The sequence below is a fragment of the Eptesicus fuscus genome, chromosome 8, assembly GCF_027574615.1.
Source record: "Eptesicus fuscus isolate TK198812 chromosome 8, DD_ASM_mEF_20220401, whole genome shotgun sequence".
Lineage (NCBI taxonomy): Eukaryota > Metazoa > Chordata > Mammalia > Chiroptera > Vespertilionidae > Eptesicus > Eptesicus fuscus.
The window spans coordinates 73,657,648-73,681,448 of NC_072480.1; the positions used below are offsets into that span (position 1 = coordinate 73,657,648).

General features: G+C 44.8%; 2 protein-coding genes across 4 annotated transcripts in view; one reads left to right on the forward strand and one right to left on the reverse strand.

Moving 5' to 3' along the window:
* The first annotated feature begins 992 nt into the window (after nucleotides 1-992).
* Nucleotides 993-23,170, forward strand: NAXD (NAD(P)HX dehydratase). 3 transcript variants are annotated; one of them, XM_008143937.3, is made up of 10 exons: nucleotides 993-1,099; nucleotides 5,148-5,298; nucleotides 6,381-6,426; nucleotides 7,319-7,407; nucleotides 11,435-11,543; nucleotides 18,643-18,693; nucleotides 18,780-18,884; nucleotides 19,652-19,772; nucleotides 21,059-21,179; nucleotides 22,166-23,170. In XM_008143937.3, the coding sequence occupies exons 1-10, from the start codon at nucleotides 1,054-1,056 to the stop codon at nucleotides 22,314-22,316; spliced, it is 990 nt and encodes a 329-aa protein (XP_008142159.1). In that variant the 5' UTR covers nucleotides 993-1,053; the 3' UTR covers nucleotides 22,317-23,170. The 3 variants fall into 3 exon arrangements, with proteins under 3 accessions (XP_008142159.1, XP_008142158.1, XP_054575940.1); XM_008143936.3 differs by having other exon boundaries at nucleotides 1,032-1,215; XM_054719965.1 differs by lacking the exon at nucleotides 18,780-18,884 and having other exon boundaries at nucleotides 1,032-1,215.
* The window catches only part of CARS2 (cysteinyl-tRNA synthetase 2, mitochondrial), a 39,674-nt gene continuing 36,959 nt past the window's right edge, over nucleotides 21,087-23,801 (reverse strand). The window contains 1 exon segment of the mRNA XM_028148830.2: nucleotides 21,087-21,163. The gene's annotated coding sequence lies outside the window, so the exon portion shown is untranslated.

Consider the following 23,801-nt stretch of genomic DNA (forward strand, 5'->3'; position numbering starts at 1 on the left):
TATTAAAAAAAAAGAAATGTAAATATTTCAACGTTTCATTTAAAATATAAAAAAGGGTAATGTAATATATAAATTAATTAAGACAAATGCATAAAAAATTAAAATGAATTCATACTAGCAATAAGTAACCTAGTGGATAATAAGTAAATAATTCTGAATAAATAAAAATTCATGAATTTCTACCGAATAAAACAAAAATCCAGGGGTTCATACTGGTAATGAACCTGGTGGATACCACCTTACCAAGTGATTGAAGTTGAAGTTATTGCTACCTGGTGGATACCACCTTACCAAGTGATTGAAGTTGAAGTTATTGCCACCAAAAAAAATGGGGCAAACTGACATTGCTTATATAGAAGATCCCACGTAATTTCAAAAATATCTGCTAGAACTAATAAAGGAATTTAGCAAGGTCAATATATAAAAATCAATTGCGTTTCCACGTATAAGCAATCAACAATTAAAAGTTTAAAAATAACGTAACAGTATCAAAAGCCTGATTTGGGTGTATGGATAGAAAAGTTCTAAATCAAGATTGTGGTGGTGATTACATGATTATACACATTTGCTAAAACTCCTAGACTTGTACGGTTAAAATTAGTGGGTTTTATTGTTATGTAAATTACACCTCAAGAAAGACAGAGTGAACACCTAACCTACCATGTGTCATGTTCAGGATGCTGAGCATACAGCAGAGAAAAAGATAAAGCTTTTCCATTGGAGCTAACTTTCTACACACCTACACCCATGTAGCTGAAGCGGTACAATGGGCGGCTTTCTGCCTCCATTACTTTCTATAACGCCCCTTGCCCAAAAAAGAAACGATAAAAACAACCCAAGCCCGAACCATTAAGACGCATCTCGACACCGCAATCTTCCTTCCAGCAAAACTGCAGTGGACCCAGCGAGAGGGCGGGAAGCCGAAACCCCGGCAGCAGCGAGCGGGGACAAGCTTCCGGCGGCGGCGCAGAGGCAGCCCGGGTCCCGGAAGTTCTCCCGACGACTTCGGTTCCGGCGGCGGCGCGGGGCGGGCGGGAGCCCGGAAGTTCGCCCATGGCTGTGGGTCCCGGCTGGCTTGCAGCCCAGGCCTGCCGGCGAGGTAAGATCGATACGGCATGGCCCCGCCGGCGGGGGTTGGGGCTGCGGTCGCCGGCGCAGCCGTTGTCACGCTGCTCTCGGCCGCGCTCGCGTTCTACGGGCCGCCGCTGGACGCAGGTACCCGGCCGCGCGCCGCTCGTCCGGACGGGGGGTGCTGGGGGGGGGCCGGGTCCTCGGGAGCCGTGTGATGCGCGCGGCCTGTGCGCGGCGCGGGCGTCGAGGGGCCCCGCGGGCCCGAGCTCTCAGGCCGGATGTGGCGAGAGTAACTGTTAGGGAGTTTGGCCCTTTGTTGTTAGGCACGGCAGGTCCGAATGCTTTGAGAATTGAGGGGTTCCTTAGCTAACGCGCCTCATTCATACCAGCCGCAGAGGGGCTTTCTGGGCACCAACTTATTGAGGCTTTTTATTGGTAGCTGTTTGTCTTAAATGCACACACTATGATTAGTTAGCAAGATTTCCTTTGGATTTGAGGTTTCATTAGTAGACTGACTTGCTGAACTTGACAAAAACAGGTGGTGTTGCGCCCTTTCTGTCCTCGCTTTAAGGCCCATCTGCGTTAACTTGAGCACTGCTGTCATATGGTCTTCTCACAGAGAGACATCGGTCTCACAGAAAGCTGTGAGTGGCAAGTTGCAAGTGGCAAAGTTGTGTTTGTTAGGAATTCCTTATTCACTTTTGAGTGGACCTGAGTTACCTCACTGTGTAAATAAAATAAGGTGGTTTATTTTCTTCCCGGTCCGACCGCCTGTGTTTGAAGACTGTCTGTAGCACATAGCGTCTCCTTCTACCTCTCCAGGTGCAATTCTAGAAAACAGCCCAGGCTTAAGAAATCTGTGTGATTCTCCAGACTTCCTCAGCCACACATCTCCAAAACAAATAAAATCCAGGCCGGTTTTACCTGTTCTCCCAGACTCAGAATTGTTATGCAAACAAAGTTACATAATAGGGTAAATTTTAAGTCACCTCTTGTCTAGGCCTTTTTATCCTTCAAGACTAGAGGCCCACTGCATGAAAATTCATGCAAGAGTAGGCCTTCCTTCCCCCGGCTGCCAGCACCAGCTTCCCTCCTCAGGCTGCCCTCAGGCACTTGAGACCCAGGCTGGCTTCTCTCCAGCCCCAGCTTCATCAGGAAGGACATCCGGAAGACATCTGGTCTAATTAGCATATTACCCTTTTATTATTATAGACTAGAGGCCCGGTGCATGGATTCTGCACCTGCCGGGATAGGGCCGAAACTGGCTCTCTGACATTCTCCGAGGGGTCCCGGATTGCAAGAGGGCTGTTCTCAGGTGACACACCCCAGAATCAGGCTCCCTCCTCTCTGGTTCCGGGTGCGTCACCGGAGAACCGTAGCTGCCAAGTCACCGAAGCTCAGCAGCTCCTGCTTTGAGCATATGCCCCCTGGTGGTCAGTGTGCGTCATAGCTACCGGTCGGATGGTCACGTAGGTATATATATTTATATAGACAGACTAGAGGCCTATAGAATTTTCGTGCACTTGGGGGGGGCGGGTCCCTCAGCCTGGCCTGTGCCCTCTTGTAGCCTGGGACCCCTTGGGGGGTGTCCACCTGCCAGCTTAGGCCAGCTCCCCAGGGGATTGGGCCTAAGCTGGCAGTGAGACATCCCTCTGGGCAGCCCAGGAGCCCTTGGGGGATGTCCAACTGATGGCTAACGCCCTGGGGAGTGGGCCTTAGCTGTCAGACATCCTTAGCACTGCTGAGGAGGTGGGAGAGGCTCTCGCCACTGCCGCTGCACTCACAGCCATCAGCCCTGCTTGTGGCTGAGTGGCGCTCCCCCTGTGGGAGTGCACTAACCACCAAGGGGTAGCTCCTGCATTGAGCGTCTGCCCCTGGTGATCAGTGCATGTCATAGTGACTGGTTGTTCCACTATTAGGGTCAATTTGCATATTACCCTTTTATTATATAGGATATTTCTGTGGATAATTCCAAATGGGGAATGTCAGTAAGCCAGCTGAAACAGATTCACTGTGAAGTTTAGGGGAAATTTAACTGGTCTTTTCTTTGCTCCTTTCACTAACAGGAGCTCATCTCAGGTGAGTGGGACAGAACGCTGGAGAACAGTGTGGATTTTACTTTACATTCATACAGTTTCAGTTAAGAATTGAAAATACTACACTTCTCAACAGTGATTTTTTTTCCCCTCTCCCAAATGGTTTCAGAAGGTATTTGAGGAGGAATTGACTCGTCTTTTGGTTGGTGGGGTGACTATTTGGTTAAAGAGAAGTTATTTCTTTTGCCTTAAAATGGCAACATTTTGGTAAAATGGTGTCTTCTGTCTGTCTCTCTGGGCCTCAGTTTCATTTGTAAAAGAAGGATAAACTTACTGCTAATGAGGAGAGGGAATCAAGATGCCTTTAATTCCTCAGACATTTATTAAATTACTTATTCTGTGCCAGACTCTGTTTGAGGCAATTGAGGGTTGGGGTCCAACATGGAAACATGTAGAACTTCCCTTAAGCCACAGGTGGGAGGGATGCTGTACCCCATTCTGTGCAGACAAAAGTGTTGGGGTGGTCTTAGGGATATTTTGTGGGGGTTAAGTGTTTAGTATAAAGTGATGATATCTAATAAACCCAAAACACAGGGACCCAGAACAACCCTTGAGTGACTGCTAAGTTAGATTCTGTCTTTAATAAAAATTTCTAGCCTTTGTTGTTTTTAAGCAGTTGTGCTTATTCTGGGAATTTGAGGGAGTGACATTCTCTACTATTCTTGTATTAACCAGTCATATTTATTATTAAGCTACATATGTTCAAGTTTGAAACATGCATGGCAAACATTTTCCTTACTGCATAAACTGCTCATCTGCAGTCAGAGATGCCGTCATTAAATCTGATTATAACAGCTCTGGATTCTTTCATGCAGCTCATCAGGGAGCGCCAGGAAAGAGCATTTCACAGTAACTGTGCATGGCAAAGGCTGCAGTCTGGGAATTCTGAGTGTGGATGGGTATTCAGAAATCTGAAAATGGTGGTGGTGGGGTGGAGTGAGAGTGGGCTTACTCCCTTAGCTCAGCATCTCTGCCAACAGGCTCTGAGTCAGGATGGGAAGCAGTACTACGGACCCCTCATCGGAGCAGGATGTAGCATATGAGGAAAGACATTGGGAGCAGAGGATCAGCCAGTTGTATTGATCCTTGCCTGAGCCTAGTTTACAGTGATTCTGTTTTGAGTTTTAATCCTGTGTTGGTTTAAAGGTATTTGGGTTGAAGGTAATTAATGTTCTCTTTGCATCTTGGGGTCTAAACATCTGATATATCAGCTAAAGAGGCATTTACATCTACTCATTAAAGAAAGTTACTTGAATAATTTTGTTGAATAAAAAGTAAAACTCTAAGAGTGTTATTGAAGGTAAAGCTGTTTGACCACGTGGAGCTGAGCCTGCTTCTGATCTTCACTTGAACTTGTGATCTGTGTCTAGTTTTTCTCAGCTGCTGAAATAATTGGAAGGATAAAAATATTGAATGCCTTGTTTTCAAGAAAGGCCAATTAAAATTAGCTATTTAGAGACAATTCAAAATGCCTGTGAACCCAGTGTAAGATTTGTTCTATATTTAGAATGCCATTTCTAGGTTATTTAATTAGTATCTAATTCAGTATTGGAAAGATAACTGGGAAATTAAATGGGGAAATAATCTGAGTCTATCAGTGGAAGGTAACAAATGGGAGATTGCTTTTCCAATTTGAGAGAAGAGATGAATTAACTTAAGCTACAGTTGAAATGAAATATGTGTAGTTTATTAATAATGTATTTTTAAAAAACTTTCTGAGATTAAGTAGACTTCCAAAATGTCTGATACATTTAAAAAATAAACTTGATATATACAACATGTGCTAGTGTTGTAATTTCTGAACATCATTTGCTTACGGAAATAAAACAATGGAACCAGTGGGTAAAAATCTGTAACATTCACGTTGAGTCAATTTGGGGAAGTATTTTGGTTAATGGACTATTTTGTTTAACTCTCTGTTCTTTATATATACCAATAGATATTTACCATTCTAAGGAATTTCATTTTCCTGTTTTTCAGTTTTAAAAAGAGCATTCTCACTGCATAAAGCACGTTCGATAAAGGATATGGAAAATACTTTTCAATTGGTGAAAAATATTATACCTCCTCTAACTACCAAGAAGCACAAAGGGCAAAATGGAAGAATAGGTATAGTTGGAGGCTGCCAAGAGTAAGTGACTTGGAAAATGTTAGTATTTAAACAGTTAATCTTTATTATCTGGCTGTCTACCTGCCTATCAGCCATCCAGTCAACTGTCCATCTGTCTAGTTGAACCGCAGTAATTATTTCCAGATGTAGTCTGATATTATGATATTTGGTATTTTTCAGTGATGAACTTTAATGTTGAATAGGAGAAAACTCTAAGGGGCCCTGATTGAGCTGTTCATTGGGTACTGTCCAGTGTGGGGTGCTCTGACCTATGATCACCTCAGGCACACTCTCTCCTGGCAGATGCCTTCAGTAAACTCTCACTGTCTTAAGTCCAGTTTTGGGGGTGTTTTTTCCCCCCTAATGTAATATTCCTACCCATCTTCCTTGCTAACAAAGCTCCAGTTTTGTTCAGATGCTGTTACAATTTCTTCTACTTGCATCTGTGTGCATTTCTGATAAATCAAGTACTTTTTATATCTATGTTTATATTAATCTAGAAAGAAGTATCATCATTATAATATTAAGTCATCTCAGCCAGTGTACATCTAATGTATTCTTTAATAGATTTTAAAAATTTCCCCACAGTTATTTATTATATAAAGTTAATTCCTAGATGCTTTATGGTTTTTGCCGATATTATAGATGCTATCATATTTTCTAATCTATTACTCCTAGTATAGAAAAATGCTATTTTTATCCTTTTTTTTTTTTTTGGTTGATAGAAATCTGGCAACCTTGCTGAACTATTTTATATTAGGAGATTTATTTTTTAATAACTTTATTGAGTTCTAGTTGATATATAATTGCATAAATTTGACATATGTATGAACCCCTAAAACCTCAAGCCTTCAGTTTGCACGTAGCCATTACAGGGAGACCGTAGTCACTGAAGCCAGAATTTGCCCCTCCTGACATAGTACAAAGGTCTCAGGTGAAAGAATGACTTTTCTGGTTCTGATCCATGTTTATTGAACATTTACTGAGCACCTGCTGGGGGTTCGGCCCTGTGCTAGGTGCTTGACTTCTGTATGGTTTTTGTTGATAAACCTGGTGTGCCTGCCTCATTCTCAAGTTTTAGACTGTAAATATCTTCTTTTTAGGTACACTGGAGCCCCTTATTTTGCAGCCATCTCAGCCCTCAAAGTGGTATGTTTACTTATATCTTCTTTATTAGGAAGAGTTGGATTATTTAAATATGATTAAAGCAAATGTTTTCCAATAAAAATCTAGATAACATCTTCAGGTAATTATGGATAAGAGAAACATCTTTAAATGTACTCTGATCTCTTGTGCAATGATAAAGTAACTTCAAACTCATTTTTTTAAAATCAAGTTTTATTAGAATTGTACTTCACCAAAATAATCTTGGGATGCCTTTCAGTCCTAGCATAAGGCATCTTTGGACTTTGGGGGTTGCTCATGCCTTTTTTTTTTTTTTTTTTTAACGTATTTTATTGATGTTTTACAGAGAGGAAGGGAGAGGGATAGAGAGTTAGAAACATCGATGAGAGAGAAACATCGATCAGCTGCCTCCTGCACACCTCCCTACTGGGGATGTGCCTGTAACCAAGGTTCATGCCCTTGACCGGAATCGAACCTGGGACCCTTCAGTTTACAGGCTGACGCTCTGTCCACTGAGCCAAACTGGTTAGGGCTGCTCATGCCTTTTGATCAAGTCCTAACCACCCAGTCAGCACAGTTACTGTGAATTGTGCTCAGCTCCATGGCTGCATTGCTTCCCGTGAGTCTCATAGCTCAGTGAGGCAGCTTGAGCTGGTCTGGGTTGACCTGTCTCTTGGGCAGCAGTAAAAGTCTGCCTTTATTTCCAGCCTTTTCTTAGGTTCCACCGTCTCAGCCTCCTCCCTGTAGTTTAACTGCTACAGTGGTATGTTTTTTTTTGTGTGTGTGTGTATGTTTTTTACGGATAGTACTATGTAATTTTCGATGATGTGAATAGTGAATGGCTGTTGTTGAAACCACTCTGGGTATCTTTTGAGTGATCCCCACATTAAGTTATCCTCTTGTACTCGTTTCTCAGGGTGCAGATTTATCCCACGTGTTCTGTACCCGGGAGGCCGCACCTGTGATCAAGTCGTACAGCCCGGAGCTGATTGTTCATCCAGTTCTGTGAGTGGGGCTGCACGTGGGTGATTTACTTGCAACTCTCCTTGGTCATGTGGTGTCCTTACAGACTCTCTAAGAGTCTCAGTTAAATAGCTTCCATACTGAGAGTTGGTAGGTAGAGTGTTTCAGAAGAAAGGAGGAAACTATAATGAGCCCATTATCTGTGGTCAGAAAAAGACAGTCGTGTGGGACATCATGGGATAAGATCTGAAGGGTGATGTGCCCAGAGCTGGCCTGTCAGAAATGGCTGGAGGTTCTTAGGCCCAGGAGAGTGTGGGCCTGCCTGTGGACAGTGCCCGTATGGCAGGAACGAGGGGCCTATCAGGCAGTAACAAAACTGTTCATCATTCAGCAGATCTTTCGTGCAGGCCCTGTCCTGGATTCCTCAGAGACAGCATCGCACCGAGCAGACAAAAACACCTGCTCCCATGCCCTAGAACGCCCTTCGATGATGAAAATGTTCTCCCTTGGTGCTGTCCAGCACTGTGGCTGCTGACCACATGGCTACTGAGCACTTAAAATGTGGCCAGTAGGACTTAGGCACTGAGTTTTTACTTTAATTTTAATTAAATTTAAAAGCCATGTGTGGTTAGTATCTACTGTATTGGACAACACAGCTCTAGAGATGGACAAACAAGATAAGAGTGTGTCAGAGGGTGGTAAGCACCATGGGGAGATGGGAGCAGGGAAGGGGACGCAGTGTGGCGCATGTGCTGTGTGTGCAGTTTTTTGTGTGTTGTTTTTTTTTTAATATATTTTATTGATTTTTTACAGAGAGGAAGAGAGAGGGATAGAGAGTTAGAAACATCGATGAGAGAGAAACATCGATCAGCTGCCTCTTGCACACCTCCTACTGGGGATGTGCCCGCAACCAAGGTACATGCCCTTGACCGGAATCGAACCTGGGACCCTTGAGTCTGCAGGCCGACGCTCTATCCACCGAGCCAAACCGGCCTCGGCCTGTGCAGTTTTTAATAGGGTGGTCATGGGTACAGCAAGGGGCATTCAAGTAAAGGCTTGAAGATAATAAGGGAGCAAGTTCTACAGACATGGGGAAAGGGGGGAGGCCCTTCCATACACAGGAAGAGCTGGTGCAAGAGCTCAAGCTGCAGCTGGGTTGGGGAGCACTAGGGTACTCAGTGACCAGAGGTTCAGAACCAAGCTTAGCAGATTATGGGGGTCATTGTAAGGCTTTTGGCTTTTGTAGAAATGAGAAGGAGGCTGCTGGAGCATTTGAGCAGGGGAGGGACAGGATGGTTTATGTTTTAAAAGGCTTATCTGGCTGCTGTATTGAGTACAAGCTTTTGGAGCCCTGGTTGGAAGCAGGATTCCCACTAGGGCCTTGGTGAGGTTCCTGGTGATGGGTACATGATGGGGTAGAAACTGGACAATGGGTCAGGTTCTGGGTACATTTGGAAAGTACAGCACCAGGATCTGCTGAGGGGTGGGACATGGGATACAAGGAAAAGAAGACAGTCATGAATGTCACCCAGGGTTTGGGCTGAGCAAGCTTTCATTTAATGCAGTTGAGAAACTGGGGGAGCAGGTTTGGGTGGGAGTGATGGTCAGGAGTTGGGTTTTGGACATGTTTTTAGTTGCCTGTTAGATAGCCAAACAGGTATAGCTGGTAAGCACGGGATAGGAGTGGGGCAGTCAGGGAAGGTGTAAATCTGGGAGTTGTTGATGTGTGGATGGTGTTTAAAGCCCAGAGACAAAGATGAGCCACACAAGAGTGCATGTAGGCAGGGAGGACCCATTTGGGAACAGATGGGTGGGGAGCTGGAAGAGGCCAAAGAGGGGTGTTCTCAAGTCGTGTGAAGAACTGTTTTCAAACTATTTGTGAAAAAACCAACAACAAAATTCTGTGCAGCTGTCAGGTCTTGTTCTAAAGGAGGGCCCTCTTAATGTTGTAAAGGAATCAGTCACACAAGCCTTTTAGATAACTTCCCCAGTGTCTGATGTAGGGGATAGTCTGTAAGTGTAAAGTCTACACTGTTACCTGTACTCCTGTGTGATGGAAACAGACTGGTCAAGATAATTTTGAAATTAGCCATAATGTCTTATTCTGGTGTGTTTGAATTTTTATTTCATGAGCCTTTTTTAAAAAACAAGGAGAAAAAAGGTGTTATGTTTATAGCTATACTGGAGGCCCGGTGCATGAAAATTCATACACTGGAGGGCAGGTCCCTCAGCCCAGCCTGCCCCCTCTCACAGTCCGGGAGCCCTCAGGGGCGGGAGGCAACCTGGTGATCAGGGTAAGGCGATGCCCCCATCACACCTCTGCTGCTGCCACTGCCAGCAGTGCAAGCCTCGGCCAGCCATGGTTACCTGAGCCTCGGGCGGCCCTGGGCAGCTGGGCAGCTGGGCAGCCGCCATCCAAGGCTTGCCTGCGCCTCAGGCCAGCCCTGGGTGGCTGGGGGGCTGAGGGGACTGGGGGACTCCGGAGGCAGGCGTGCGGAGTGGCCGTGCTGCGCGCCTGTCGCCCCAGTGGGTCTGAGGGGACTGGGTGCCACCATCTTTGAGGGCGTGGAAGTTAATTAGCATATTCCTCCTTATTGGCTGTGGGTGCCTTCATCTTTGTGAAGGTGCGATGGTCAATTAGCATATTCCCTCTTTATTAGATAGGATACCCTGTATTATTGACTTTATTTCTTATGGGAAGGAAGTTCTGTTTTGGCTCAGCTTTGATGAGACCCAAGTCCTCTGCTTACCTTTGCAGATTTTATAAAACCTTATGGACCACTTGAATAAAATGCTAAGGACCCTCCCAGGGCCTTGGAAGGGGCCCAGCAAGTGAGAGGTTCTGAATGCTTGAGTTTAATTACAGTGAAATGCCTCTACTTCTCTCATGTCATTCACTTACTGGTACTGTGTTCAGCCAGACTGGTCTTTGCCATTTACCATAAGTGAGCACTTTCTCACCTTATTTCCTGCTAATGCCACTCCCTCCTTTACCTTGTCTGCTTATTCCCAGAGGGTATGGCTTTCCCTTCAAGCCTTTCAAGTGGAGGTGGCTTTTCCTTTGACCCCTCATGTACCACTGGGTCTAGAAATGGGATGTGCATCCTCCTTGGTCCTCATTGCTCCTCCCAGACCATTGCCCTGCTCTCATTCCTGAAACCTCCAGCTCCTTTGAACTCACACCGTCAGACTCTGCTACCCACTACTCATGGCAGCTATGTCAAATCCCTGGATCATTCCTTGAATATTTAATGTCTGGCCCAGTGTCTCTCTCCACTATTGCTCTCATAAATTAACTATTTCTAATGTGTGTAACTGTTTTATTGTGCCATAGCTTACTATAAAATTCACTCATTTTAGTTGTATAATGATCTTTGATGTATTTACCAAAGTGTTACTGTCACCACAATCTAATTTTAGAACACTTCCATCACTCCAACAAGAAAACCCCTGTCCATTACCACCCCTAGCTTGAGGCAACCTTATCTTTCTGTCCCTATAAATTTGCCTTTTTGAACATTTCATATGAATGGAATCATGCAATATGTGGTGTTTTGTGTCTGCCTTTTGTCACTTAACGTAATGTTTTTGATCTTCATTGTAGCATATATCCATACTAAATTCCTTTTTTGTTTTGTTTTGTTTTTTTAAATAAACTTACACTTTTACCCATTGCGCCCATCCTCACCCTCCACTTTCCCCTCTTCTGGTAACCACAGATCTGTTCTCTGTATTTATGAGCTTGTTTTTGTTTTTAAATTTTAAATCTTACATATAAATATAAGAGCCGTCATGTGATATTTGTCTTTCTCTGTCTTACTTATTTCACTTAGCATAATGCCCTAGAAGGCATTTAAATATTGAAAGCTAGACAGACATCTATGTTGGAGTGTTAAAAGATGAACCAGTCTCTATGGAGAAGACGAGGAGATTTGCTGGCTAAGTGCAGGGTGGGGTCCTGGAACAGGAAAAGGACTTTGGGTTGGGGACTGGGAAAATCTGGGGTTTCATACTAAACAAATAGATGAAATCTTAAGTAAACCGTTCTGCCCTTCTTTTCCTTATTTAGTGATAGCCCCGATGCGGTTCATGAAGTGGAAAAGTGGTTGCCCCGACTGCACGCCCTGGTTGTAGGACCTGGCTTAGGCAGAGAAGATGCTCTTCTCAAAAACGTCAAGGTAAAATATAGAATTACTAAACAAACTTTTGCTGATAGAATGGATACTTAGATCCTGGGAAGTCAGGACAGAAACATTTTTCTTAAATTTCTATTGTTTAGTGGTCTGTGTGCCTTGTCATAGATTAATTAAGGATAAAATTTGGTTTGAAAGATAGAGGAGGAACTAGGCATAAAGATGGTAATGAACTTAAAAATAAAAACCAGACTGAAGGAAACTTTTTTATTCTTGGGGCACTGGCTTTTTCCTACCGTAGCAGGTGGAAATCACTGTGGAACCGTTCAGATGTTCTGCTTCATGGGTGTCACCCTGATGTTTATGTGGTTTACACTTGAGGTGTTGGGAAGTCCCAGCATCCAGACTGAGCCGTGTTAGCAGTGGGCAGGGTTTGGGGTCAGGCTTGGGTTCATCTTCCACTACGATTCCTGTCCGGTTGGGGACCCTGGCAGCTTGCTCAGTCAGCCTCCTAGGCCTTGAGCTTCCCTCTAAAGGGGTGATGTGCCCCAGGAGTTACTGAGGGCCACATTTTATAAAGTGCTCCAGGCGCCCGGTGTTGCAGAGTGGGCACAAGACCTTAGTTACACACACATACATGTATGTTCATTTACTTTTTCATTTATGCTGTTCTTTATTACAGAAAACTTTACTTTGTGTCTGCCTTACTCTAAAAAGATGAAAATGTTTTATCCTAATAAAGTTAAATACCAGCCAGAACCGGGGAATGGGTAACGAGCATGCCAGTCTCATGTTCTGTGTGTTCTCGCTGCTCGGCAGCCTTTGACACTTCCAGGGCGTTGCTCTCAGGTGGAGACATCTTAGGGACTGCCCAGCACCAACCCCAGAAAAGGCCCCGCAGTGCACCCTATGTGAGGTGGTGCTGTAGTCTCAGGAGGTTGGGAGTGAGCTCCAAATCAGAGAATGTGCCTGGTGCCCTCAGATGGTTCTTGGCCTTGTGCCCACTAAAGGATTCGAAGTCATACGAAACATGATTTATCATCCTCATCATCATTAACTGAGAGGGCTCTTTTCGGCTCATCTTTTGACTATTAAATTCAGCAACAGAGTGAAAGGAAGGTGTAGGTAGCTGTGTGTTGTACTTTCTTAGCAGTCTGGTTGGTAAAGAACATTTTTAAAAGGACGTTTGTTTGCTTTGCTAGAATTTAGTGAGAACATGGTATCTTCCATGACAGATCTTCCAGTTCCAGCCTTTGAGGTAAAAGTTGGGGTTTGAAATTGTACTTTCCTCAAACCTGTGAAAATCACTTAGAAGAAATGGAGCTATGACAAGTGACAGGGACTGGATTTGAGCAATAAATTTGTTTTTTACTTTAAAATTGAAAGTAGATACATTTATTATTGCCTCTTTCAAAGGGGTTGATTAAAATGTGTGTACCCTCTAGAGTACATTATGCTGAGTGAAATAAGCCAGCTGCAGAAAGATACTGCATGATCTCACTTCTGTGTGGAGTCAAAATAGTCAAGCTCATAGAGGCAGAGAGTAGAAGGGTGGCAGCCAGGGACTGGGAGGTGTTGGTCAGGGTGTCCAAATTTTCAGTTAGGCAGGATGAATAAGTTCTGATGTAGAGTGATGACTAGAGTCAACAGTGCTATATTGTATATTGAAATTTGCCAAGAGGCAGGGAGATCTTAAGTGTTAGCTTAATTGTGGTGATTATGTCATAATATATGTATCCAAACATCAGGTGTACACCTTGAATTTATATCATTTTTTGTCAACGACACTTAAGTAAAGCTGGGAAAAAACCAACCTATCCTGAGTTATGCCTGAGAATGGGACTTAGGGGTGTGCCTGCTTATATTTTTCTTCTATGTCTCATACTATTTTGCATTTAGAAGTTGTTCATTTAATGAAAATCCTCCAAAGAAAAGGACCCAGCTGCCTAGAACTGGAAGTCTGTGGGGTGCTGGGCTATTGAGTAGTTCTGAACAGAATGCCCTGTGCTTCACTGGGCTCTGAAATGAGAAACTGCGATAATAGACACCTGGGGGTGGGGTGGGCAACTATTCACTCCTGTCACAAAGAGCTTGCCTAGAGAGATGAACGAGCCAGCAGTTGTACATTCAAGGTAAATAATCTGAGAGGCTGTCAAAATTTAAAGGTAGCTCTAGATGACACATTGTGCAAAGTAGAGGATTTAATTTAGGATTCTCCTGGCTTTAAGCCACCTGGATTAGCATGGGGTGTGCAAGTTTGTTAGGCAGCGCTGTTCAGATATTTGAAAATCTTAACCTCTTACTGAAAAGTAGGAGTTAATCATGGTTGAGAAGTGCTAGATCCTTCAGTTTCTCCACGGGGAGCCTCTCCTTGGGAATTCCCCTGTGTAAACATCTGCGATGCACTTGGTGTCCCAAGTCAGTGGTGCTCTCCACAGGTCACAGGAGGTCTGGCAGTGCCTCTTCGCTGGGTGATTGTCTTTGCAAAGAGAGGCAAATGAGGGTTCCTGCAGGTCCTTTATCAGAGATAGAATTTACAAATATTTTCTCTCATTCTGTGGGTTGTGTTTTCATTTCCTTGATGATATTGTTTGCAGCACAATTTTAAATTTTGATGAAGTCTACTTCGTCTTTTTTTTTGTTATTTATGCTTTTGGTGTCTTACCTAAGAAATTTTTTACCTGACCCAAGATTTACTTTCATATCCTACCTAATAAAAGGGTAATATGCAAATTGACCGCACCTTCGCTACACCTAAGCCACGCCCACCAGTCACGCCCACCAGCCAATCAGGGCGAGTATGCAAATAAACCCAACCAAGATGGCTACAGCCACAGAGAGCAAGGTTTCCCAGGCAACGGAGGAAGCCAAGCTTTCCGCCTGCCCTTGCTAGGCCTAAGCCTCCACTCAAGCTACAAAGTTTCAATTATAGAAGGTAAACAAATCTTAACAGAAATGGCGGCAGCCACAGAGCTGGAGAGAGCAGGCCAGGGTTGCCCCCGGCAATGGAGAAACCAAAGCTTTCCGCACACCCTGGCCAGGCCCAGGCCTCCGCTTAAGGCTACAAAGTTTCAATTATAGAAGGTGAATTAACCCCAACAGAAATGGCTGCCGGCCACGGAGCAAGCAGGAGGCTTGGCTCCACTCCAGGCTACAAAGTTTCAGTTGTAGAAGGTAAATAAATGCCAGATACCAGGGCCTCCGCTTGGGTCGCCAGGGGGCGTGGCTGGTGTGCAAACCACCACAGGCCCCTCGCTCAGGCCACCCCACACCCCAAGGGAACCCCACCCTGATCCGGGACACCCTTCAGGATAAACCAGCTGGCCCCCACCCCTGCACCAGGCCTCTATCCTATCTAATAAAAGAGTAATATGCAGATTGACCATCACTCCAACACAATATGGATGCCCCCATGTGGTCAAAGATCCTGCCCCCATGTGGACACAAGATGGCCACCACAAGATGGCCAGCAGAGGAGGGCAGTTGGGAGGCACCAGGCCTGCAAGGGAGGGCAGTTGAGAGGGACCCAGGTCTGCAAGGGAGGGAAGTTTCAGGCGATCAGGCGATCAACCCTGCAGGGGAGGGCAGTTAGGGGTGACCAGGCCAGCAGAGGAGGGAAGTTGGGGGCAAACAGGCTGGCAGGGGAGCAGTTAGGCATCAGTCAGGCTGGCAACGGAGTGGTTAGGGGGTGATCAGGCTGGCAGGCAGAAGCAGTTAGGGGAAATCAGGAAGGCAGGCAGGCAGGCAATCAGTTGGGAGCCAGCAGTCCTAGATTGTGAGAGGGATGTCCAACTGCCCGTTTAGGCCCGATCCCACCGAGATCGGGCTTAAATGGGCAGTCGGACATCCCTCGAGGGGTCCCAGATTGGAGAAGGGTACAGGCTGGGCTGAGGGACACTCCCCCTCCATGCACGAATTTCGTGCAACGGGCCTCTAGTTTTCTTATAAGAGCTTTATTGCTTTAGCTCTTATAGTTAGGTCTGTGGTCCATTCTGAGTTAATTTTTGTTTATGGTCTAAGGAGACCAGTTTATTTCTTTTGCAAGGAGATATCCAATTGTTGCAGCACCATTTGTTGAAAAGACTCCTCTTTCCTCCAGTGACTTACCTGGGCATCCTTGTTGAAAATCAGTTGACATAAATGTAAGGGTTTATTTCTGGGCTCTTGTTTCTGTTTCATCGGCCTGTATGGCTGCACTTGGGCCAGCATCACACTCTTCATTACTACAGCTGTGCTGTGAGATTTGAAGTGGGAAAGTGTGGAGCACTCGAACGTTTTTCTTTTTAAGCTTGTTTTGGCTATTCTGGGTCCTGTGCATTTCCATGTGAGTTATTTAATTTTTATATCATGTATTTTATATTTGTTATATTCCTTTATATTTATGATGTCATGCCATATATTATGTTAATCGTAATATTTTATTTTAAATAATTTAGTAGCTACATCATAATATACAATATGTATTTAGCTAGTCCATTTAGGCTGTTTATAGCTTTTCCTATTCATAATGTCTTGAAAACATACACACACACACACACACACATATATATATATATATATATATATATATACATACATACATACATACACACACATGTATATATATACATACACATGTATATAAACTGCTCTGGGATGCTGTCATTCTTTCTCACTTCCACCTGGTCTTTTACATGAGAATGCTTGTTGTTGTTGTTTAAAGGCAGTTGAGGTTGAGACCTTTGAATTTTCTTGACTGCTTTATTTTATTATTTTTTGTTGTTGTTATTAATCCTCACCCAAGGATATTTTTTTCCATTGCTTTTTAGAGAGAGTAGAAGGAAGAGAGAGGGGGAGAGAAAGACATCTATGTGAGAGAGACATTGATTGGTTGCCTCCCTCACCCCTCACTCCTCACCCCTCACCCCTCCGCCTCCAGAGCCAGGTTTGAACCTACAACCTAGGTATGTGCCCTTGACCAGGAATCGAACCCATGATCCCTTGGTGCACTCTGACCACTGAGAAACACCAGCCAGGGCGCTCCTTGTTTTATTTTAAATGTGTCCTATTGGAGATGTCGCACTGCTTCTCAACCTTCTGCAAGTCTTCTTTGATCTAGGTGTGGCTTGTTCATTCCTGTGCCATTCTTCTTTTAGATTAGATTATTAACTAGATGGTGGCTGAAGCTGCGGTTTTGGAGAGTGGTAGTAATGTCATCAGCCAGTCTCACTTGGAACTGTGCCTTGTTATAAGTGTATACTCATGCTTTGACTAATGCTAACTATCGTCAGCCATTGTTGCAAATGCAGTAAGTGCTGACAGGTTTAAACGCACTTCATACAAATTCTCTGAGTGATGGAAGCAAGTCAGTTCTTAAATAGGTGACTTTGATGCATGATTCTGTATGGTGCTCTTAAACTATGCCAGGAGACCTGAGTGTTTGTGATGTTACATTTTTCCTATATATTTCCCAATGTTTGAATATTCACTTTAGACTACTGTGGCTTTTGGTTTTGGTTTTGTTTTTTGAGAACTTTAATAGGAAAAATACAAAGAGGTGAACATGTTAGTGTTGTGGCCAAACACTGAACAGAGATTCAAACATGACACCAGAGATTCAGAAATCTGAATCAGCAAAAGCCAAATCAGTTTTAACAGTCAAGCCAAACTAAAGACAAGCAGAGTATTTTCATTGTTAAAGAAGGAAATAGGCTTCCATGAAGCTCCCATACCCTGATACCTCTTTGAAGGGGCTTTTGAAAATGCTCCCAACTCTAACCAGTGTTAGCAAAGTCCGATGAGACTGTTGGGCAGGGCCGCTCATGCTTTGTGGGCTTTCACATTTCATTTACAGGACTATCACTTTTAATTAAACATACACAGATTTATCTTTCAATGTTTTTTAAGTTATTTCTGCTTACCATATATTTTATTCTCTCATGTTTTCTATCACGTGTATAAGGTAGAGGTTTTTACATGCTAATGCAATATGTAATCCTCTACTGGTTAATAAGCAACCACATGCTGATCTTATATACAGGGTGGAGCAAATGTAGGTTTACAGTTGTTCATATAGAAGATAATACAGTCCTATATAATCCTATATAATAAAGAGCTAATATGCAAATGGTCATCATGCCGTCACACCTTAACGGCTCAGACACTCAACACTGGGGAGAGGGGACCAGCCAGGCACAAATAAGCTCATGAGAGAGGAATGGGGACCAGCCAGGCTGCAGCCCAGGAGAGGGACAAGCCGCCCGCCCTGCGTCCCAGGTGCCTGTGGCTGCCACCCAGGCGAAGCCGCCCGCCCATGGGCCCCTGCAGCTGTGGCCGGCCCCGGTGAAGCCAGCCCGGGTCTCGGGTGCCTGCGGCTGCCCAGAGGGAGGAAGTCCGGGTCCCGGGTGCGGGGCGAGGCAGAGGCGGTTAGGGGCGATCAAGCAGGCAGGCAGGTGAGCGGTTAGGAGCCAGCGGTCCCGGATTGTGAGAGGCAGTTGGACATCCCCCAAGGGGTCCCGGATTGGAGAGGGTGCAGGCCGGGCGGAAGGACCGCCGCCCCCCTGTACAAATTTCGTGCACTGGGCCTCTAGTTAATAAATAATAATACAAGAGTAAACTGCTTTGCCTACACACAACTGTAAACCTACTTTTCCCACACCCTATATATTTTTAAAATTTTTTATTAGCAAAAAACCTCTGGAACTTTGAGTATAACCTTTTCAGAGAGAAATGATTTGCTTTTTATTATTATGACCACATTGTTGTAAAACACATGAAGTGAAAAATACATTAAAAGCTGTGTGAAAAATACATAAAGCACATGAATATGAAAAGCTGATAATTTGGGGAATTCCTAGGACTTCAGATTTCTCATTTCTGAATCCTGAGGATTAGTATCTATTAGAAATCTGGAGACACTAGCTTGGAGTTGGCCTTCGTGGGCTAGCCTGGGACCCAGCACTGTGTGTAATGTTGCCCGTGGGCTTATGTTTTGAGAGTTACCTGTGCCCTATCAGTTCATTTGAATATTTTCTGTTTATTTAGGCAATTATTTCCTTTCTATTTGTTGATAAGCTAATGTTGAAATTCATCAAGGAACTGCTTGGTTTTGATTCCTCGGAGAGATGATGGCCTTGTTGCTCAGCATAGCTCTCTTTTCTCACAGGGCATTTTGGAAGCATCAAAGGCCAGAGCCATCCCTGTCGTCATTGATGCAGTGAGTGTGGCCTCTCCTCTCCTGTCCCCTCCTCATAGCCGGGTGCCCAAGGCCATGCAGTAAATGGGAGTCCTTGTTCTGTGCAGGACGGGCTATGGCTGATAGCTCAGCAGCCGACCCTCATCCAAGGCTACCAGAAGGCGGTTCTCACTCCCAACCACATGGAGTTCATCAGGCTCTCTGAAGCTGTGGTGAGTTTGCTGACCACTGGAAAGATAGAGTGCAAGCCCTCCTCATCCTGAGGAGGGGCAAGGGACCCGCTCTGTGGTTCTGCAGAGCCCCTCGGGTGGGTCTGCAGGGACAGACTTGCAGATGTGGAGCGGATGCATGCATATTCTACGATGCATTTTTCATGTGCTAACAGTGCTGTGGTTTTTTCCTGGTGGTGGGTGTAATGATGGGACATCTTCCAATCGGTGCATCTTTGATTGGATGAAAGGCAGGGTGGTGTGCTCTGGGGTCAATTGCCCCTCCTGCTGTGTACTTTGGGCAGATATCTCCATCCCTATCCTGCATTACCTCACCTATGGAATGTGGATAATGAGAGCATCTGTCTTATAGTGTATGTGAGGATGAAATGAAATAATACATGTAAATTCACGAGTCCTTACATATCAAGTGCTCCATAAATATTAGTGCATTATCATTCAAAGTTGAATCCCTTCTGCAGACCTTCAATATCCCAGCCAGGAGCAGTGTTCTTTACCTTTGATCTGACAAGGTAGGGGACGGGCACCAGAGCAATATTTCTAAATCGAGCCCCTGTGCTGGCATCCACCTAGGCCTCTCCAGCTGGTGGATGGAACGTGTGTCTTTGTATGGAGGTTTGTCTTGTGCTGGGGGATTCCCTTAGATATGAGAGTCTGGGGATTCCCTTAGATATGTTCATTGTATCCACACTTGTGGGCTCCTGTCAAGTGTCTAATGACAGCTTTGCCTGTGGTGTCCTGCATTGTAGCTGAGAGACCCTGTGGATAGCAGTGATCGCCGTGGAGCTGTGCTGAGACTCAGTCAGGCCCTGGGGAATGTGACTGTGGTCCAGAAAGGGGAGCAGGACGTGATCTCCGATGGCGAACAGGGTGAGTGGCCTTGGGCTTCACCAAGTGTGGCCATGTGGGTACAGCCCTAGGAAAACCTTGTTCACACATCACATGTGATCCCTTATATCTTACATGCTCATACATCATATGCATCACATGTTCCACCAACAGAGGGACTTCCTGATGAGCTTGTTAACCACACCTTCTTCAAAGTCCATTTTCATTTTTCACTATTTTGCAAAGGGAAGTGATACCGGATCAGTGTTGATCCTAGTTGATACAGTGGGTAAAGTTCTGTTAACAATTGATAAGCAGCAGCCCAGTGGGAAGGTGGCTGTAACAGCAGGTGGTGTTCCAGAGTTCACACCCTGCCACCTCTGTCTTGCCTGTAACATACATGAAGTTACTTGAATATTTTACTGCATTTTTGTCCTAATTTATTTAAAAAAGTGAAGAAACCCCAGGAGCTGACACTAGTGGTGGGAATCACCAGGTGATGAATGTGACAAATCTTCCGGTCACATTCTTCCCATAGGAGTCTGTGGACCGTTTAGTGAGAGCAAAATGGGCTGTCATACTTGCTCATATTTACACAAGGAGGTTCACAACCAGAGACTGTGTAACATCTCTAGCTCCCTGAAAACAGAAAAATCTGATCCACACGCAAAAAATACACCAGTTATTTTAACAGAGAGAATTTAATACAAAGAACGGTCGTCTAGGTATAGAATTGCTGACTAGATCACTGAAATCAGGGCCAACAGAGAACAGGAGGCATCCTCACTGAGGTCTCACTTTGTCTCTCTTGCATGCTGGGCAGGAGACGGAGTGAGTGTTCTCTGAGGGATCTTGAAACCTTTGTGTTCTTTTATTGCTGGATGGTGTTCTCACACATTCAGAACATATAATAACCTGTTTCCAAGATATTTTCCAAAGAAATAGAAATTTCTCATTACACAACAGAAATGAAGTCACGAGGATTATCCCATTCAGGAGAGGCTAGCGTTGTGTGCATGTTCATGAAGGTGGATTCTCTGGAGTGTGAGGTGTCCTGCAGGACTGAGGGCCCACACATGCTATGCATGTTCTTCTCTGATCTCTATCAGCAGATCCCTCAGTGGCTGAGTCATGTGTCTACTGACCACAATACTGAACAGGTGGTTCTGGGGCAGCCAGACCTCTGCCTACCTCAGTTTCCTCTCCTGAAAAATACAGGCTTTTTTGTTAAGAACAGTTGGGGTTAGGGTTAGGGTAGATGACCTGGAACACACCTTGAGCAGAGACAAGCCACTCGCTCTAACACCCATCTCACTTTTGCTCTGCAGTTCTCGAGTGCAACCTACAGGGCAGTAACCGCAGATGTGGTGGGCAAGGTGACCTCCTATCGGGATTCCTGGGTGTTCTGGTGCAGTGGGCACTCCACGCCGGACCTGAGAAAACAAATGGGTATGGCCACATCTTCATCTATCTCACTTTGAAATTTTTGAACTATGTAAGCTATTTTAGTAGCTCATACATTTCATAAATAGCTACTTGGAATGTTCCAAATGAATATTGGTGTTACTGTTACGTGGAGGATATTCCAGGGCAGGAGGTGATCCCCAAATGTTCGCCTGGGGAGCTTTCACTCCTTAAATCTGGGCCCCTTGCCGTCATTCGATACCGATAGGGTCTGGGGCATCCCTAGCCTTTGAAGCTATCCTGATAATTCTAATGTGCAGCCAAGTTTGAGGACACTGTTCTAGAAGGTTCGTTGCATACCTACTACGCAGGTGGAGGTAGAGCTTATCTTGATGCTGTCTTGAGAGACGAGTTTTTTTTATGAGGCAGCAGAATTCTAGGATCTGGGCTTTGGCCCACTTCTGCTCTTAGCTTTGTGAGTGAACTCTGGCAGTTCTCACCCCTCTGTGAGCCTCAGTTTCTCTTCTCTACAACCTTCATGATGATAGATGGCCACACATACCAGGTGGGACGTTCTGGTAAAGCAGTGTTGGGCCTGTGAGGTTGCAGCACACCGGGCAGGCAGGGAGCAGTCCCCAAACGGGCCCATGTGTGCGCATGGGAAGGAGCTACAGCGGAAGTCTAGTCAGATTTGGAATATTCCCTACTTCTGAACGCTAATCAACAAATCCTGGTCTGGTTTTCACCAGGGGAAAACTGCTGTGTTCTAACCTTTCTCCAGATGGATAGGTATTTTTGATATGCCTTTTGTCAGGGAATATCAGTATCAGAGGATTAATGGTTATTTTAACTGTAGTAAAGCTGCCTGTGCCTCAGTGGCATATCAGACGAGAAATTGCCAATTTGGGGTCTCAGTGGAAACAGGAAGGAAATCGGCGCCTTGGTGGCTTCAGGTCCCCGATGTCTGACAAAGCCGTGGAGGGAGGACTTCCCACCTCCCACAGCGCCTTGCTAATGTCTCCGCCCTGCAGTTTCAGCCCTCTCCTCGTGGCTGCCTTTGGTGCGTGCTCCCTCACAAGGCAGTGCAGCCACCAAGCCTTCCAGAAGTACGGCCGCTCCACCACTACCTCCGACATGATCGCAGAAATTGGACCTGCATTCAGCAGACTCTTTGAAACCTGAGCCGATGCAAACGAGAAGGAAGTGAGCACCGTGGTGGGAGAAGCAGCATTTGTAACGGGAAAGGCCACGTCCAGTATGTCTGAGTCCTCTGGGTACCAGAGCAGCACAGGCTGCTTCGGAGGCTTGTAGTCTAGGCTACATGGGTTGATGTAGAGAATGAGCAATTTTGGGCTAAATTAATACACAGTTTGAGACATTATGACACTAAACAAAGTACTCCCAGCAATAACAAAAACATGGAGAATCATTTGAAAAGGAGAGTCTTTAGCCAGTTCAACTGAATTTGTAGGCATTTGTGCAAGAAGTTCCCCTTATTAGATAATTAGATAATTCTCTCAAAGGGATCCAATCATTCGTTTCCAAATAGCTTTGAGAATGAGATTTGCTTTTTTTAAATTGAGATCCATCAAAGGATGTGGTATTTATTATTTAGCTCATTTTTATTTTTTAAACTGTGATTATGTTGAAAAGGTCTGGGCAGAAATACTAAGTATTGGTTGTTTTGGTTAATTGGTTAAAGTATTCAGAATAATCAGTAATCAGTTTGACCTTGGAAATCTTTTTGGAGGCACCATGGGAAAATCTGAGAAGGAAACTTAATGGGACATTGATACCTGAATGCCCTGGTGGGGGCTCTGGAATACTTCGTATCTTACACTTGCACTTTTTCGTGGCTGGCGAGGCCCAGCAGAGTGTGCATGAGTGGGAGGGGTGCTGTGTTCCTGATGTGGCCACTGGTGTGTTCTCTTGGGAGGAAGGCATCAGGATGATGGGGCCCTGGGGGGACTGAACAGAGCAGAACAGTCGGCTTTCCGGTTGGAAAATGGGGGAAATGGGTGGCTATGTCCTCAGGAAGATTGTATGGGTTGTTTTCTTAGTGGCCTGAGAGTGACTTGTTTTTCTGTCTTCTCCGTGGGGTTTGGTTTCTGACACATGCGTTTGAGTGTACTCTTACTGTTTAATAATGCTGGTTCCTTTAAAAGTCTGTCTGCCCCTGATGATTGGTGAAGCTCTGTGGTTCAGATATGTCACCCCAAACAGATCCTACTTTCTTTAAACCAGCCATGAACTTTTTTTTTTTTTTAATATATTTTATTGATTTTTTACAGAGAGGAAGAGAGAGGGATAGAGAGTTAGAAACATCGATGATAGAGGAACATCGATCAGCTGCCTCTTGCACAACCCCTACTGGGGATGTGCCCGCAACCAAGGTACATGCCCTTGACCGGAATCGAACCTGGGACCTTTCAGTCCGCAGGCCGACGCTCTATCCACTGAGCCAAACCGGTTTCGGCCCAGCCATGAACTTTTAATTATTAAAAGGCATTCCTAGTTTATTTCAGTATAGAGTTTTATTTATTTTTTTTCTTAAGTAGCCAAAACCCATCTTTCAGCTTCCTAAGTTGAGGACATTGTTAGGTATTAGGGACATAAACATATATAAGCTTATCTATCTAATGTGTTTTTCACCAGTGCTTAACCAGT